At 40.1% G+C, this 18,279-nt stretch overlaps 1 protein-coding gene across 3 annotated transcripts in view; it reads right to left on the bottom strand.

Annotated features, from left to right (window-relative positions):
- The window catches only part of vps13c (vacuolar protein sorting 13 homolog C), a 386,360-nt gene that overhangs the window by 160,211 nt on the left and 207,870 nt on the right, over positions 1–18,279 (bottom strand). For all 3 annotated transcript variants that reach the window (XM_059945986.1, XM_059945984.1, XM_059945985.1), the window contains 2 exons: positions 10,463–10,555; positions 6,998–7,363 (listed from right to left, as the gene is read on the bottom strand). In XM_059945986.1, coding sequence (XP_059801969.1) covers positions 6,998–7,363; positions 10,463–10,555 — 459 coding nt within the window. The remainder of the gene's footprint in view (positions 1–6,997; positions 7,364–10,462; positions 10,556–18,279) is intronic.

The following is an 18,279-nucleotide window of genomic DNA, read 5'->3' as shown; positions in this document are numbered from 1 at the left end:
CCCAGACATTATCTTAACTGTTGCCTTGATACAATTCCACACTGCATTTGGCTTATTTCCTTCAAAACCTTTCCTATCTATGTACCTGTCTAAATGTTTTTAAATGCATGTAATTGTAACTGCTACCACTGCATCTCAAATCTCTTATTTTTCACCTCACCTTAAATCTATGCTGTCTAGTGTACAACAAGGCAGTGTGCTTATTACTGTGCTCTACTCACTTTCCATTTATGACTGCGTGCCCAAAAAGTCTTTCAACATTATTATTCATTGTTCCACATCAATGCATGCCCATGACCCTAGTGAAGTGTGAGTTGTTATTTCCCACTTTGGCGTTTAGATCTTCCACGATGATGATTATGTCATGATATGGTGTTAACTCTACCTCTAACTGTAGCTGTTCATAGAAACGTCCTTTCCTTTAATGTCACTATCGTTAGTTGGAGCATAACACAGGATCACAGTCATGTTCACTTGCTTCCCTTTCAGCCTGACTCTCATTAGCCTACTGTCGATTGGTTTCTGCTGCAGCCAGCACTTCTCAATGCCTAGCTTCAAAATGACAACTACATCATCATGAAGCTGACCATCTTCCCTTTCTGAGTATAAAACTGTTTCACCAGTCACTGACACCCAGTACATGTAGGTTATAACAACATATTTCTGTGATATTTGTGCCAGCTTGTCGGTGTTGTACGTGGTTTAGACATTCCAAAAACCAATTTTGGTCCTGATCTTGGCAGTGTTCAGGGCTTACTTCATAGTGCCAGTAGCCTCTTCTCAGTTTTCACTACTGCAACTCTCAGGTGGAGACTCAGGAATACCATCATACTCAGAAATGAGGTTCTTCATTGCTGTTTCCATAACAATTTTTTTGACCATTCAGGATCATAAGCCCTGAGCTGATCCCTGAACCTGGAGGACCAGTGGACCACTCTTGGTCTGGTCTCTACCCTTTGCCCTGTTTGGCATAAGTGTCCCTACCAAAAGCAGAAGGACCTGAACCCCAGCCAACATAGCTCTCCACATCATTGAGGCACACAAGCCTCCAAACCCTAAGACAAGGTCGTGGTCCTCTTGGAAGACAAACGGTTTAGATGGAGAATTTGTTGGATGTGCCCAGAAAGGATTCCTAACACAATATGTAGACAAGCCAACTAGAAAAGGGACAACTCTGGTCTGGTACTAGACAATGAACTTGGTCAGGTGACAGATTTCTCAATGGGTGAGCAGTTTGGAGACAGTGACTACAACTCCCTGATCTTTACCATAGCCTTGGACAGAAATAGGAGGAGATGGCTCACAAAACTATTTAATTAAGGGAGGGAAAATTATGATGCTATTGGGTATGAACTTGGGAACAGATGTAATCAGGAAAATGAACAATGTGGAGGTTACTTAGGGAGAATTTGCATGGGGTTCTGTTCAGATTTGTCCAAAGGAAGAGGAGAAAAGATGGTAGGGTGAAGGAATCATGGTTGACAAAAAATGTAGAATATTCAATCAAGAGGAAGAAAGTTTAGGAAGCAAGGAACAAGTAGAGCTCTGGAGAGAAACAAGATAGCCGCCAGGAAGGAGATTAAGAATGGACAGGAGAGTTAGAAGGGGCATGCAAGGCCTGGGTGAGTAGAACTAAGGAAAATATCAAGGCCTTCTCCATGTACGTAAAGTACATCAAGATGTCTAGAATGAGGGTAGGACCGAACAGGGATAGGTGAGGAAATGTGCTTGGAGTCAGTATTTACTAGTGAGGGGGAACTTGATGAATGTTACAGCAGTGTAAAACAGGTTGGTACGTTGACATTAAGAAAGAAGACGTGCTTAAACTTATTAAATCAGTTAAGTCCCTGGGGCCAGAAAGAACATACACCACCTTACTATGGGAAGTGAGTGCAGAGATAGCTGAAATCTCCTGATGATGCAAGTATTGTTGGTAGAATCTCAGGTGGAGATGAGAGGGAGTTCAGGAGCGAGATATACCAGCTATTTGAGTGATTCGTAGAACAACCTGGCACTCAATGTCAGCAAGACAAAAGTGCAGATTGCAGACTTCAGGAAGGGTAGGACGAGGGAACACGAACCAATCCTCATAGAAGGATCAGACGTGGAAAGTGTGAGCAATTTCAAGTTCCTGGATGTCAAGATCTCTGAGGATCTCACATGGTCCTAAGATATAAATGCAGCTTTCACAAAGGCAAGACAGCGACTAAATTTCATTAGCAGTTTGAAGAGATATGCTTTGTCAACTAAAACATGAGAAAACTTCTACAGATGTACTCTGGAGAACATTCTGACAGACTGCATCACTGCCTACTATGGAGGGGGCTACTGCACAAGGCCAAAAGAAGCTAAAGAAAGTTGTAAAATTAGTCAGCTCCATCTTGGGTACTAGCCTCCATAGTACCCAAGACAGTTCAAGGAGCAGTGCCTCAGAAAGGCAACGTCCATTATTAAGGACCCCCATCACATAGGACATGCCCTCTTCTCATTGTTACCATCAGGATGGAGGTACAGAAGCCTGAAGGCACACACTCAACGATTCAAAAACAGCTTATTCCCTTCCGCCATACGATTCCTAAATGGGCATTGAATCCATAAACACTTTGACTTATTTAGTTATTTTCTTTCTCTATTATCATGTATTGCTAAGTTAACAAATTTCACGACACATGCTGGTGATAATAAACCTGATTCTGATCTACAACTGTAAACAATAATATCATCTGCTCTGTTATCTTCCCGAATCACCTCCTTAAACAAAAACTCAGTCAGATTTGTCAGACGTTTTCTCTCCTGCACAATACCATATCGAATCCTCCTCATCTGCCCCAAGTGAAAAGAAATCATGCCGCTCAGAATCCTCTCCAACAACCTCCCTACCACTGATACAAGCATCATCAACCTGTTGCTTCCAGGCATATCCCTACTACCCTTTCTGAGTAAGGAGACAACATTAGTTGTCCTAAAAGGCAGCTTTCAACAAATTCAATTCCTTCCATAGATTAGTTGCACACGGTCACTTGCTCCTGGGTAGGGAAGTGGGACATTCTGGGAGGAGCTGGAGAAATGGGAATGTAGGAAGAATAAAATGAGTTACACTAGGGTTAGTGTCTAAAAGGGTGCTTGATGATTGGCACCAACAGGCCCATTTTCATGTTGCATCTCAGAGAACGGTACAGCACAGGAACAGGCCATTCAGCCCATAAAGTTGTGCCGAATCAGCTAAAATGCAAATCAAAAACACCCAAACATGAATCCCTCCTACCTACACCATTACCATATCCCTCCATCTTCCTTATATCCATGTGCCTATCCAAATATCTCTTAAAAGCCTCTAATGTATTTTCCTCTACTATCATACCAGTCAGTGCATTCCAGGAATCCACAACCCTCTGACTAAAAAAAATTTACCTCTCACATCCTTCTTGAACCCATCCCCTCTCACCTTCAACCCCTGGTTTTGATTTGCTTTTTTAGCTGAGTCGGGACAACATTGTGGGTCGAATGGCCTGTTTCTGTGCTGTACTATTCTTTGAGATGCAACATGGAAATGGACCCATTGATCCACCCTCTAGTATTTGGCATTTCATCCCTGGGAAACAGATACTCTCTGTTCACTCTATCTCACTGTGACTCCCAATTCTTTTCATAACTTTTTGATACTACCTTCCTGTGTCAGCCTTTTATCAACTTACCAAAGTATCATACACTTCACCCAAAGCACCAGTAAACCCTCCACAAGGGAACTAGTTTTAGTATTATAGAAAGGTATACACAGAAATGGGCTACATTGTCCTTTTTGTCCATCTACACAAAACACATTTGCCTTCATTAGAATCATATACATCTATGCCCTGCCTTTTTTATTGTTTGTCTCAATGCTTCAAGTATAATAGTTGTATCTGATTCCACCACCTCCTCGTGGCAGTATGTTCTCGATGGAATGAGAACCCATCTCTTGTTCAGATTCATTACATGCACAATCTTGTTGCCTAGACAAGTACAAATTTTGTTCCTAAACAGCAACAGAGTCTATAACAATGGCTGGGTAAAGAATTCCACAATTCACTATCATCAGGATGAAAAAATGTCTTTGCATCTGTTTTGAATGGCTGATCCTTTATTTTACGACTGGATCCCTCCAGAAAGGGAGCAAAATTAGGCCACTCAGCCTGCTGCACCATTCAATAATGATTGTTTTTTTTTAATCCTTAACCCCTTACCAGTCAAGCACTTATCAATCTCTGCCTTAAATGCAGCCAATGACTTGGCCTCCACAGTCTTATGAAGCAATTCCACAGAGTCACTACCCTCTGACTAATTAAATTCCTCCTCTTCTGTTTTAAAGGATCATCCTATTATTCTAAGGCTGCCCTCAGATCTTAGACTCTCTGACTAATGGAAATATCCTCTCAAGGCCCACTCTATCCAGGACTTTTGGTATTTGATAGGTTTCAAACTCCATCAATTACAGTTCCAGAGACATCAAATACTCTTTATATTTTAAGCCTCTCATTCTCAGGGTTACTCTTGGGAGCCTCCTCTGGATCCTTTTCAGGGTCAGTATATCGTTATACAGGGCTAAAATTGCACGCAATACACCAAATGTGGTCTGACCAATGTCTTACAAAGCCTTGGTAGTACATCCTCGTTTTTAGAGCATGTAACATAGAATAGTACAGCACAGTACAGGCCTTTCGGCCCACAATGTTGTGCCAACCCTTAAACTCTGCCTCCCATATATCCCCCCACCTTAAATTCCTCCATATACCTGTCTAGTATAGAAGGTCTTTTATATTCTAGTCCTCTCAAAATGAATGCTAACATCACATTTGCCTTCCTTACTACTGAATCAACCTGAAAGGAATCCTGAACTAGGATCCCCAGTCCCTTTACACCTCCTTTGTCTGAACTCTCTCCTTCATTCAGAAAATAATTTACTCCTTTATTCTTCTTACCAAGGTGCACAAGACCATAAGATAAAGCAGCAGAATGAGGCCATTTTGACCATCGAGTCAGCGCTGCCATTTCATCATGACTGATCCAATTTTCCACTCAGCCCCAATCTCCTGCCTTCTCCCCATATCCCTTCATGCCCTGACCAATCAAAAATAATACCACACTTCTGCACGCTATATTTCACCTGCTACTACGTTGCCATTTCTCCTAACCTTTTCAAGCCTTGTGTAGACTCCCTGCCTCTGCAACACTACATGTCTTCGCCCCATCCTGGTATTGTCTGCAAACTTGGCCACAAGGTCATTAGTTCTTTCATCCAGATCATGGGATGGATGGCTACAGCACACCACAGACAAGTCTTGACAGAATAAGTCTTGATTCAGTAGCAAGGGAGTTCAAGAGAACCACAGAACAAGTGCTGCTGTGCCCATGTCATAGAACATAGAAAATCTACAGCAAATTACAGGCCGTTTGACCCACAATGTTGTGCTGGCCATGTAACCTACACCAGAAGCTGGTTAGAATCTCCCTACCTCATAGCCCTCTATTTTTCTAAGTTCTATGTACTCTCTTAAACTGACTCTTAAAAGACCCAATTGTATCTGCCTCTACCACCTTCACTGGCAGTGCATTCCACACACCCACCTCCTGCTTCATCTGGGAAAATTGCAGTCCCAAAACTGACCCTTTCACTAGTCACTGGCAACTATCCTATATAGGATCCCTCTATTCCTACTCTTCCCCTTCTGCCAGGCAGCGAATGAAGTATCCCTAACAATTTTCACCTAGCATTTAACTGGAGAATTCATGACTAACTGCGATTATATTAGTAGGATGTAAGATGTTATTTTGTCATGCAACACCCTGCAGAAACATACAGCATTAGGTGACAACCACTGAACTACAATCATAAATAGCCATTCAATAATAGGCATTAGTATCTTGTCAGGTGTGAATAAAGACTTGTCTGATGATGCAAAGTGCACAACAGGATTCCTTATGATCCTTTCTAAGATTTATCCTTCAACTACTACCACAGAAATAAAACATGTCAAGGTCAGCCTCTTCATTCCTACTCTATAAGGATTGCCACGTTTGTCATTTCTGAGGTTGCAAAAGAAGCTACACAGAGTTATGTAGCTTAAATTATCTTAAATCAGGAATCTTTGTATACATTTTACTGTTCACTTATAGTCCCATACATGACTTACTACATAGAGGTATAGGGAAATACATACAAATACAAATTCAATTTTTCTACTCCAAAAGAAAGTTATACGAATTGTAAATAAGACAAGTTATTATGAGCCAACCAATCCATTATTTATTCAACTAAACACTTTAAAATTCAGAAATTTTGTAGATTTTAAAATAATACAAATTATGTATAAAGTAAAAAATGGACAGCTACCACAAAGTATCCAAAGGTTGTTTAAAATGAGAGAAAGTCAATATGATCTGAGAGAAGCATGTATATTTCAAACACAAAGCACAAGAACAAATGTAGAAAATCATTGTATTTCAGTCAGAGGGGTGAATCTATGGAACAGTTGTAGTAAGAATTTAAAAACATGCACTACACTTAAGCTTTAAAAATCATTTAAAAATTACTTAAAGAACAAATATAAAATACATGATTTAAAATGAATAGGAGTAATTTAAATAAAAGATATTTGGAATTGGATTTTGTGTTAAAAGATTATGAAATTTTTTGTTTTTGATGTGATGACTGACGCCAAATATGTTGCTGTATAAGTAAGAGGGGTAAGTGTAATAAGCTGCAGCTTCAACCTACACCCTTTCGGTCTGTTTTAAAGAATATCTATGTTTTTTGATGTAATTTTGTCCTATGAAATCATTGTTGTAAGTGATGTTTTTTATGTTTGTACTGGCCAAAAATAAATTATTCATTCATTCATGTTCACTTTACTTGAATTAAAATAAATGTTGCAGTGCTAATCACTATATAAAGTATCTAGCAAAGAAGCATACTTTTTTAAAAACTTATTGTGCATCCTAATCAGAGGAAACAAATTACCTCAAGATTCATGTTTGAATCAATACCGATGAGTGACGTCCAATTTTCCACCCTTCCAGAAAATGTTGACTCGGTCAGAAGTAAAGGAATGGTGCAATGGCCCAGCCCACATTCAAGTGTTACTATTATTGATGAAACATCTATCTTGAAGGACTCCCCATTCTTTTGGCGATTTTCTTCTAAATAAGTCTCGGTGACTTCTTGAGCATTGTCAACCCCCAGGAACCAATAATGGCAATTGGCTACATTCTTCACAGCCCAGAGGTCAGTTACTGTGTTCATTGGTTGAAGCATTTCTACCTCTTGCCCTTTAGGTGCCATCACAGACATGATTGTCATAACCGTGTTCAGAATGATAGGAGATATCTTTAAATAAAAGAAAACTGTGGTAAAACATTAATTCACTGGTTTAATTTAAACACAAAATATTACTTTTCAAGAGAAAAAGTATGATAACTTTATATACAGATCAGAATTAGCATAGTTTAAACAGCACTAATATCAGAGGAAATTCAGGACACTGACACTGAAAGAGTTCACATCTGTCATATAGTTAGATTGGACTGCATAATTGTTACTTTCCTTGTAGTTTAACTTTCTTATAATTGTATTTTTATACAATTACTTGTATACATGTAATTGTTCATTGTGTTGAGTGGTTGCCTTTGTATCTTTTGGCAGTTATCAGATTGCTTGAATAAGGGCTGTCTCATTGGGTACTTTATGTAATAGAAGTTGAATCAAATATGTTATCAAGTAATCTGGTATAAGAGGATCAAACCAAGCAGATATGGTTTCTTTGTCTCCATTCTTCTATCGCCATTGTTCTTCTCCCTGCACCTAGGGTCTTTGTGTTCTTTGCTACCTTCCTTTCCTCGTTTTCTTTCGTTCTTGTAAAGTTTAATAAACAATAATAAGCACCAAGCTTTATGCTTCATTCTTGCCTTCTGAAGAACCTCAGATCAAAAACATCACAATCGAACGTTTTTGGTGTGGTTGGCAGAGATGGTTGCGAATATTTAAGGATTTTAGTGCACATTTAATAGGAGGCAAGACCTTACTCCTTATTTTACAAATCGTTCAAGCAATCACCTAGTTCTTGCTTCAATATACTATCTAGTGGAAGTTTAAGAGTGAGGGACAACTCTGTTAGACATTGCTATCCTGGAAAAGTCAGATCTGCACTAAAATTACCATCATACTCAAACAAATTCTTTTTGGCAGGTATCAAATTACTTGAATAGGGACTATCTTGTTGGTTAATTTAAACAACTGAAATTGGATTGAAGGTGTTATAATCTGTCATGAGGACTAAACCATCCCAGTTGGGTCTCTTACTCTCCATTCTTCTCTTTTTGTTCTTCATCCTGTCTTCATGTTCTCTATTATCTGGATCAATAGTTCCGTGCGAGCAGCACTTACAGTGCGACGTCAAGCTTACATCTCTGGAGATCAACTCAAGAAAAGCAGCTATGATCTACACAAAGCTATCAAGGCTGGGAAACAATAATATAGGGAGAAGGTTGAGTCAAGATTTGCTACAAACAGCATATGTGACTTGTGGCAAAGGCTGCATACCATCGCAGACTTCAAAGCCAAACATTGTGGTACCACCAACAACACAGCCTCTCTCCCAGATGAGCTCAAGCGCTTCTACGCTAGGTTCGATGTCGCTAACTCTGAGCCTCCGAGGAAAGCCACCGCTACAACCTGCAACCTGGTCATTTCTCAGGCTGAGGTACGAGGATGTTTCCAATGAGTGGACAGTCACAAGGCTGCGGGACCAGATGGCACTCCTGGGCAAGTACTCAGGATGTGCACAGCACAACTGACAGGTGTGTTTAAAGACATTTTTAATCTCTCCCTCTTCCAATGTAGAGTGCCCTCCTGCTTCAAATTATCTACCATTGTCCCCGTACCAAAAAAAAAACCAAGGTAACGTGCCTGAACAACTGTTCCACTCACGTCAAATGCTCTGAGAAGCTGGTCAAGGATTACATCTACAGCTTGCTACCATCCAAACTGGACCCCTACAATTCGCCTACCAATACAACCAATCGACAGATGATGCCAATAGTCACTGCTCTACATATCGTCCTTACATATCTAGAGATAAAGGATGCTTATGTGAGAATGGTGTTCTTGGACTACAGTTCAGCATTCAACACCATAGTTCCATCCAGGCTCGACAAGAAGCTCAGAAACCTTGGCCTGGATCCTGCCTTATGCAGCTGGATCCGGGACTTCCTGTCAGATCGCCAGCAGGTGGAAAGAATGGGCTCCCTCACCTCCAACCCTCTGTCTCTCAATACAGGAGCCCCTCAGGGCTGTGTACTGAGTCCCCTCCTTTACTCCCTGTATACCCATGACTGTATCGCCACCCACAGTTCCAATCTGCTAATTAAATTTGCTGACAACACTACATTGATTGGCCTTATCTCAAAAAATAATGAGGTGGCCTACCGGGAAGAAGTCATCTCTCTGACACAGTGGTGTCAAGAAAACAACCTCTCCCTCAATGTCACAAAAACAAAGGAGCTGGTTGTGGATTACAAGAGGAATGGAAATGGGCTAATCCCTATTGACATCAATGAATCTGGGGTTGAGAGGGTAAACAGCTTCAAGTTTCTCAGCAGAAACATCACCAAGGACCTCAGATAGACTGTACACAATAGTTGTGCGGTGAAAAAGACACAACAGTGCCTCTTTCACCTCAAACAGTTGAGGAAGCTTGGTATGGGCTCCCAAATCCCAAGAGCTTTCTAGAGGGGCACAATTGAGAGCATCTTGACTGGCTACATCACTGCCTGGTATGGGAACTGTACCTCCCTTAATTGCAGGACTTTGCAGAGAGTGGTGCAGACAGTCCAGCACATCTGTAGTTGTGAACTTCCCATGATTTAGGACATTGAGAAGGACAAGTATGTAAAGAGGGCCCGTAGGATCACTGGGGACCCAAACCATCCCAACCACAATCGATTCCAGCTGCTACCATCTGGGAAGCGGTACCACAGCATAAAAGCCTGGACCAACAGGCTCCGGGACAACTTCTTCCACTACACCATCAAACTTGAGAGTACTCTATATTACACTGACTGTTCTATTTTTTATAAATTATTATATATTACTATGATTGCACATTGCACATTTAGATAGAGACGTAAAGATTTTTACTCCTCATATACATGAAGAATGTAAGAAATGAAGTCAATTCAATTTAATCTTTTTTTCTCTTCTTGTTTCCTTTCATTCTTGCAATGCTTAATGAGCTATCTTAAGCAACAAGTTTTATACGTCATTCTTGGCTTCAGAAGAAATCTATGATATAAAGAATTAGGATCCAACAATATAAAGACTGAAATTCTGTGCACTTGCACATCCAAAACATTCATTAATTTATTTCAGAATTGTTCATGAATACAATAGAGTTAATGCAACATGAAAAACATAAGTACTTCAACTTACCTTCAAGTTTATCTCTTCTATTTTAAGAGTGATATTTTGTGGCCCAGCAGTCTGCTCACAGAAGTCCAAAACAAAGTAACAAGGCTGCAACACCTGGAAATAAACAATTCAATAGAGAAACAATGAAGGGAATTTCTGTAAGCGTAGCCTGAAGACATAGAACTTCGAACAATACAGAAGTCCACAATATTGTGGTGATCTCTTAACCTCCTACAAAATCAATCTAAACTATCCCTCCCACATAGCCCTCCATTTTTCTTTCATCCATGTGCCTAAGTCTCTTTTATGTCCCTAATGCATCTGCCTTTAATACAACCCCTGGTAGTGCATTCCATGCACTTACCACTCTGTGCAAAAAAACCTAACCTGATATACCCCAAGTACGTCTCCCGTATTAGCCATTGTCATCCCAGGAAAAAGGCACCATCTGCCCACTCTAGCAATGCCTCATCTTATACATTTCTATCGAATTGCCTCTCACCCTTCTTCAGTCTAAAGTGAAAAGCTTGAGCTCATTTAATCTTTCCTCAAAAGGTATGTTCTCTACTCCAGACAGCATCCTGGTAAACCTGCACTTCATCCTCTCTAAAACTTCCATATCCTAGCTAAAATGAACTGAACACAATACAGGTGTCCCCCACTTTAGGCCACATTGCTTTTACAAAATACCTACATTAGTAAACAGTTTTCGCATTACAAAGAGGATTTTTGCTTTTACGAAAATTTTTCCCATAAAAATTAATGGGTCTTCGTTTTACGCCATTTCAGCTTAAGAAAGGTTTTACAGGAAAGCTTTACCTTTGTAAAGGTGGGGGAACACCTGTACTGCATACATAATATCACCAGTTTTATAGAGCTGAAACATTACTTTGCACCTGTTGAACTCAATTTCCCCGATTAAAGCAAGCCTACTTAACCACCCAAGGAAACATCTGGAAATTAACTATAGCAACTCTTCAATAAATGTCACTGTTGCTTATCTGTACGTCAATTCACCTGCCACTACTCCCTTCACATTATTGATAATAATCTCAGGATTTTAGTCTGGAAAATTTCAAAACAAATTTCCTCAGTATTGCAACTGCACCATGCCAAATATGACCAATTTTCCTTCAAGTAACTCACATTTAGAAAACAACTTAGTTACATTCTTGAACATAGTGGATATAAGGAAAGTAATTTGGAGACAGATTACATTTTGAGGGTGAATCCAATACTTGATGTGAAGTTCAGCTTCATTCCATATATCTTTCAGTAATTTAGTCATAGAACAATGCAGCACAGAAACAGGACCTTCGAACCACCTAGTCTGTGCCATTAATTTGTCTTGTCTCATGGACATGCAACCAAATCATAGCCCTCCATATCCTTCCCATTAATTTACCTATCCAAACTTCTCATAAATATTAAAATTGACACCACATCCACTACTTGCGTTGGCAGCTCAGTCTGAACTCTAAGAACCAGAATCAAAATCAGGTTTAATGTCACCAGCACATGTCATGAAATTCGTTAATTTAATTGCAGCAGTACAATGCAATACATGATACTATAGAAAATAAATAAATGATTATATTGATTAGTTAAATTAAAAATAGTACAAAAACAAATAATTTTTAAATGTAAGTTAGTGTTCATGGGTTCAATGTCCATTTAGGAATCGGATGGCAGAGGATAAGAAGCTGTTTCTGAATTGCTGAGTATATGCCTTCAGGCTTTTGTGCCTCCTTCCTGACTGTAACAATGAGAAGAGGACAGATCCTGTGTGAAGGGGTCCTTAATAATGGCACCACTCCTTGAAGACATCTTGGATATTACAGAGGCCAGTACCCAAGATGGAGCTGATTAGCTTGACAACTTTCTGTAGCTTCTTTCGATCCTCCCCCATCCCCCACTATACCAGACAGTGGTGCAGCCTGACAGAATGCTCTCCACAGTACATCTCTAGATGTTTTTGAGTTTTTTAAGTGAGAAACCAAATCTCCTCAAACTCCAAATGAAACATTGCCTTCTTTACAGCTGCATCGATATGCTGAGACCATGTTAGATCCAGAGATCTTGACAGCCAGGAACTTGAAATTGCTCACCCTCTCCACTTCTGATCCCTCTGTGAGGATTGGTTCATGTTCTCTTGTCCTACTCTTTCTGATGTTGATGGGAAGGTTGTTGCTGTGACACCACTCACCACCATCTGATTAAAGTAGTTCCCTCTCATGTTCCCCTTAAACATTTCACTTTTACCTTTAACTCATGTCCTCTTGTTATAGTCTCACCCAACTTCAGTGGAAAAAGCTTACACATTGACCCTATATACGTATTCCCTTCAATTTTGTATACAACTATTAAATCTCTTCTCAATCTTCTACATTGTAGGGAATAAAGCCCTAATCTATTCAACCTTTCCCTTTAACTCCAGTGCTCTAGTCCCAGCAACATCCTTATAAACTTTCTCTACATTCTTTCAATCTTATTTACATCTTTCCTGTAGGTAAGTGATCAAAACTGTACACAATACTCTAAATTAGGACTCACCAACATCTTATAACATTTTAACGTAACATCCCAATTCCTGTACTCAATACAGTACATCAATTTATGCAGGACAATGTGCTAAAGCTTTCTTTATCACCCTATCTACCTGTGACGACACGTTCAGTATTCCCAGAACCCTCCATTCTACCGCACTCCTTATGCCCTACTGCTCACTGTGTAAGATCTACCCAGATTGGTCCTCCTAAAGTACAACAGCTCACACATGTTTGCATTAAATTCTATCTTTCACTTTTCTGCCCATTTTTCTTGCTGTTCCAGATCCTGCTGCAAGCTTTGACAGTCTTCCGCGCTGTCCACCACACCCTCAATCCTGGTGTCAGCTGCAAATTTGCTGATCCAGTGTTCCGCATTACAATCCAGATCAGTGATGTAGATGACAAACAACAAGACCCAGCACCGACCCCTGTGGCACACCACCAGTCACAGGTCTCCAGTTAAAGAGGCATCTACAACCACTCTCTAACTTCTTCCATGAAACAAATGTCTAATCCAATTTACTACTCGGTCTTGAATGCCAAATGACTGAACTTTCTTGGCCAACCTCCCATGCAGAACCTCAAGGATCTTGCTAAGGTCCATGAAGACAACATCCACTGCCTTGCCTTCATCAATTTTCCAGGTAACTTCCTCATAAAGCTCTATAAGATTGTTTAGACCCAACTTATCAAGCACATAGCCATGTTGACTAGAGCTAATCAGTCTCTGTCACTCCAAATACTTATATATCCAGTCCTTTAGAATACCTTCCAATAACTCAATAACATTCACACTAATCATGTCAGGCTCACTGGCCTGTAATTTCCAGGCTTATTCTTACAGCCTCTGTTAAACAATGGAACAATATTAGCTATCCTCCAATCCTCCAAAACCTAAAGATATTTTAAATATCTCTGCAAGGGCCCCTGCAATTTATACACTAGCCTTCCACAGAGTCTGAAGTAACACCTTGTCAGGCCCTGGGGATTTATCCACTTTAATTTGCCTTGAAGCAGCAAACACCTCCTCTTCTCTTAGTCTGTACAGGGTCCATGACCTCGCTGCTGAATTGCCTCACATCTATAAGACTCTGTGGCAGTCTCCCAAGTAAATACGTATACAAGATATCCATTTAAGATCTCCCCCATCTCTTTGGTGTCCACACATCAATTACCATGTTGATGTTCCAGAGGACCGATTTTGACCCTTGCTACTTTTGGTCTTAATATATTGGTAGAAACCCATAGGATTCTCCTTCACTTTGTCAAAGGCGGCAACCTCATGTCTTCTTTTAGCCCTCCTGATTTCCTTCTTAAGTGTTCTCTTGCATTTCTATACTCCTCAAGTACCTCATTTGATCCTGTCTGACTATACCTACTTATTCCCCTCCTCCTTTTTGTTCACTAGGTCCTCAATATCTCTCAAAACCTAAGGTTCCATAAACTTATTATCCTTATCTTTTACTCTGATGTGAATATACAAACTACATACTCACAAAATTTCACTTCTAAAGGCCTCCCACTTACCAAGTGCACATTTGCTAGAAAATAACCTGTCCAATCCAGACTTGCCAGAATCTTCTTGAAACCATCAAAATTCGTCTTTCTCCAATTTGGAATCTCAGGACCAGATCTATCCTTTACCATAATTACCTTAAAACTAATGGCATTATGGTCACTGGATGAAAATTGTTCCCTTACACAAACTTCTGTCATTTGCCCTGTCTCATTCCCTAATAGATGCAGTATTACACTCTCGCTAGTTGGGACTTCTATGTACTGATTAAGGAAACTTTCCTGAACACATTTGACAAACTCTATCCCATCCAGTCCTTTTACAGTATGGGAGTCCCAGTCAATATGTGGAAATTAAAATGACCAACAATTAAAATCTTAATGTGTTTTACAACAATCGGCAATCACTCTACAAATCTGCTCCTCTATATCCTCCAGACTGTTCAGTGGTCTATAATATTATCATGGTCATAGCTTAATTGTTCATCATTTCTACCCATAAAGCCACACTAGACAAGTCCTCCAGTCTGTCCTGACTGAGCACTGCTATTACATTTCCCTGACTAGTAATGCCACCCTCCCTCTTTAATCTCTCCTGCTCTATCATGTCTAAAACAATGTGTACTGTAGAGCCTACATTATAATAAAGGACTACTTTATGTTTTAGTAACACGTCGTTGCATGCCCTATTAGGCGCGTATTGATCTGTACGGGTGAACCGAGTTTGGATCCCGCCAGTAAAGAACCATGAATCTTAACTCCAGCGTTTTTATTAATAATATTGTTGCGTAACCAGGCCACATACACAACAAATTGGTGATGAGGTTAATGAACCTACATCGCATTGGAACACCATGTTTTAATTGATAATGACACTCGGAAGAAGAGCACAAAGAACGAGCCAAGGAGCAGGAGGAAGAGGCAGAGCGAGGTCACGAGTCTAAAAGTAAGCGGGAGCACAGCCAGGGTCGGGAATGTCGGGAGACCAAGAGACACAGTCAGAGCTGCAGCACATCCAGCCGAGACCACAACCGGCGCTGACCCCCATGGGCTGAGGGTCTGCCTGCCCCAGAAGGGAGATAAAAAGGAGCGACACACACATCTAGATGGAGTGCACTCTTGGCGCTAGCTAAAAGGACACATGAGTCAAAAAGGAAAGTAAGGGGAAGAACAGTGCTTAATTAACATAACAAAGATGGTGATGAATGGAAACAATACAGCATTTGATAGTGGCATTGAAGACTGGGCACCTTACATTGAAAGACTGGAGTTATATTGTGAGGCTAGCAGTGTTAAGGAGGAAAAGAAAGCCAGCATCTTACTCAGTATTATGGGAGCAAAATCATATGGCCTGCTGCGGATCTTGTTAACCCCTGAAAAACCAGCTGACAAAACATTCAAGCAAATAGCAGACACTCTCTAACAGCATTTAAACTCCAAACCACTGGTCATTGCTGAAAGATTTAAATTTCACAATCGGAATCAGTGCAAAAATGAAAGCATTTCTGAATATTGTGTTGAATTGTGCAAATTATCAGTACGTTGTCAATTTGGAGCTGGTCTATCGGACGCATTGAGGGACAGGTTACTGTGTGGTATGCCCTGTGAAACCAGACAGCAGAAGCTCCTGGATGAAAAAGACCTTACATCAGAGAAGGCGCTGAACATTGCAATATCAATGGAAACAGCAGCACGGGGTGCTTCAGAGATACAACAAAAATCTCTGGAATATGCTATGACTAAAATGTCACTGAACAGAAATGAAAGAAAGAAATGTTACCGTTGTGGGAACATGTCACATGACCCTGATGACGGTTGGTTTAAAGACAAAGAATGCAAAACTGTGATAAACAGGGCCACAATGGCAGAGTATACAAAGCTAGTAAACAGCAGAAAAAGGACAAAATACAGAGAAACAAGAAACCCCAGAAAAGAAAATGCAACAATGTACACAAAATGGAAGAAAACAGTTCTGATTAAAACGACTCAGACGAAAGTAAGTTGTCTTGTCTGCAACTTCACAGTATGAAAGAGACAGACAATTGAAGAGTAATAACGATCACTCCACAAGTGGCAGGTGTGAGACTGGAAATGGAGTTCGACACAGGCTCAGCTTTAACAGCGATCTCTGTACATGACTACAAATGACTGTTTTCTCACATACCTCTGAAATGAACTAAACTACTGCTGATGACTTACACAGGACAGGAAGTGCATCCCAAAGGTAAAATTAAAGTGACAGTGACCTACAGAGACAAAACACAGCAGCTGAACCTCTATGTACTGAAAAATGGAGGACCATCGTTGCTGGGACGTGAATGGCTGAGGAAAATCCAGTTGGATTGGCACACCATTAAGGCACTAGATGCATCAACAAAGGAGGGGTGCTCGGCGGGGTAGATGCCTGCAGCTCTCTTCTCACCCATTGTCGACTATTACAATGACGAGGAGGAGCTAGACAGTGTCGACGATGAGGACAAACACAGTATCCGTGGCCGCGACTCAAATGAAGATACAGAGGATGCAAGGGAGATAGATATTGCCAATAAGCAGAATGAAGAAGATTACCTAGAAGTGAAAGAGTAGATGTACCAGGAGAAATTGACATCTCTCAAAAGACAGCTACAACAGTTACAGGAAGGCACTTTGCAGGAGTATTAGAAAAGGATGAAGAAACTAGATCAGCAATACAAGGAAAGAATATGAAATGCAGAGCTTTTTCTGCAACTGGAGATAGACCAAGTGGAAAGGAATTATATTAAAGGGAACAAATCAGCAGTGAAGGAATTTGAAGATATTAAGATTGAGTTAAAAGAAAAGAAAAAGATGATAATGACTAGGAAACTAAAGATGAGACCCAATGACCCTGTTCCAATTACAGACAAAAGACGAAAACCTGCACCTGTGCAGTTAAATTGTTAAAAGAAGAACAGCTAATGGAAGATCAGTGAACTCTCAATAAGCTTAAATCTCCGAAAAGACCAGCATCTCCGTCTTCTCCTGAGCATCTTCCCAGCACTCCTGCTGAATCATCAGCACGAAGATACGAAGCACAAATAGAAAATGGAAAATTATATTACGGTAAGAGATGGTATCATAAAGGTCAGGCTATTTATTTGGAATCTAAGGAGAATACGAAGATTGGCTATGTAATTAGCTTAGTTGGAACAAATGAGATATGGGTAAGGAAGACAAGTGACCGCACAAAGATGCGTATATATCTAGGACAGCTGCACAGAGGAGTCTTCATTATAAGGAGGTGAACTCCTAGCAAGTTGGAGGCACACATCTTCTTAACTCCCTATACTCAGAGGTCAACTTTTCATGACTTTTATATGGAAATCTGTATTAAAACAAACAAGTTTATTGACAGTGAAAAACACACTATTTGAAGACACTTTCCAATGCCATCTCAGTTTTGATGATTGTACATATTTTTAAGAATAACATTCACCTTTTCACATATTTCACTTCACTTTTGTTATCTTTGCAAAATGGAGGTATCTACTCTTAATGGCTGGAACCTGCCAATTTGTGGATTGTTTAATTTATTCCAGACAATAGAGTGAAGATTTATTTGCTTCAGACCCGAACAATCTAGAGAAGACGCTCCCCTCCACCCCCAGAGACTTGAATTATTCATGGGTCTTAGACCAAAAGAAAACAAAGATTTTAAATGATTCCATATTATTGTGTTACCTTGTTATAATTTGATATTATTAAGTTGCTAAGTAAACAAATAGTAGGCATTTGCATTTTAAGGGTAAATATATT

Source organism: Hypanus sabinus, chromosome 21 (genome assembly GCF_030144855.1).
Source record: "Hypanus sabinus isolate sHypSab1 chromosome 21, sHypSab1.hap1, whole genome shotgun sequence".
Lineage (NCBI taxonomy): Eukaryota > Metazoa > Chordata > Chondrichthyes > Myliobatiformes > Dasyatidae > Hypanus > Hypanus sabinus.
Note: the sequence above shows the minus strand (reverse complement) of the source record. Positions and strands in the feature narration are given on the sequence as shown.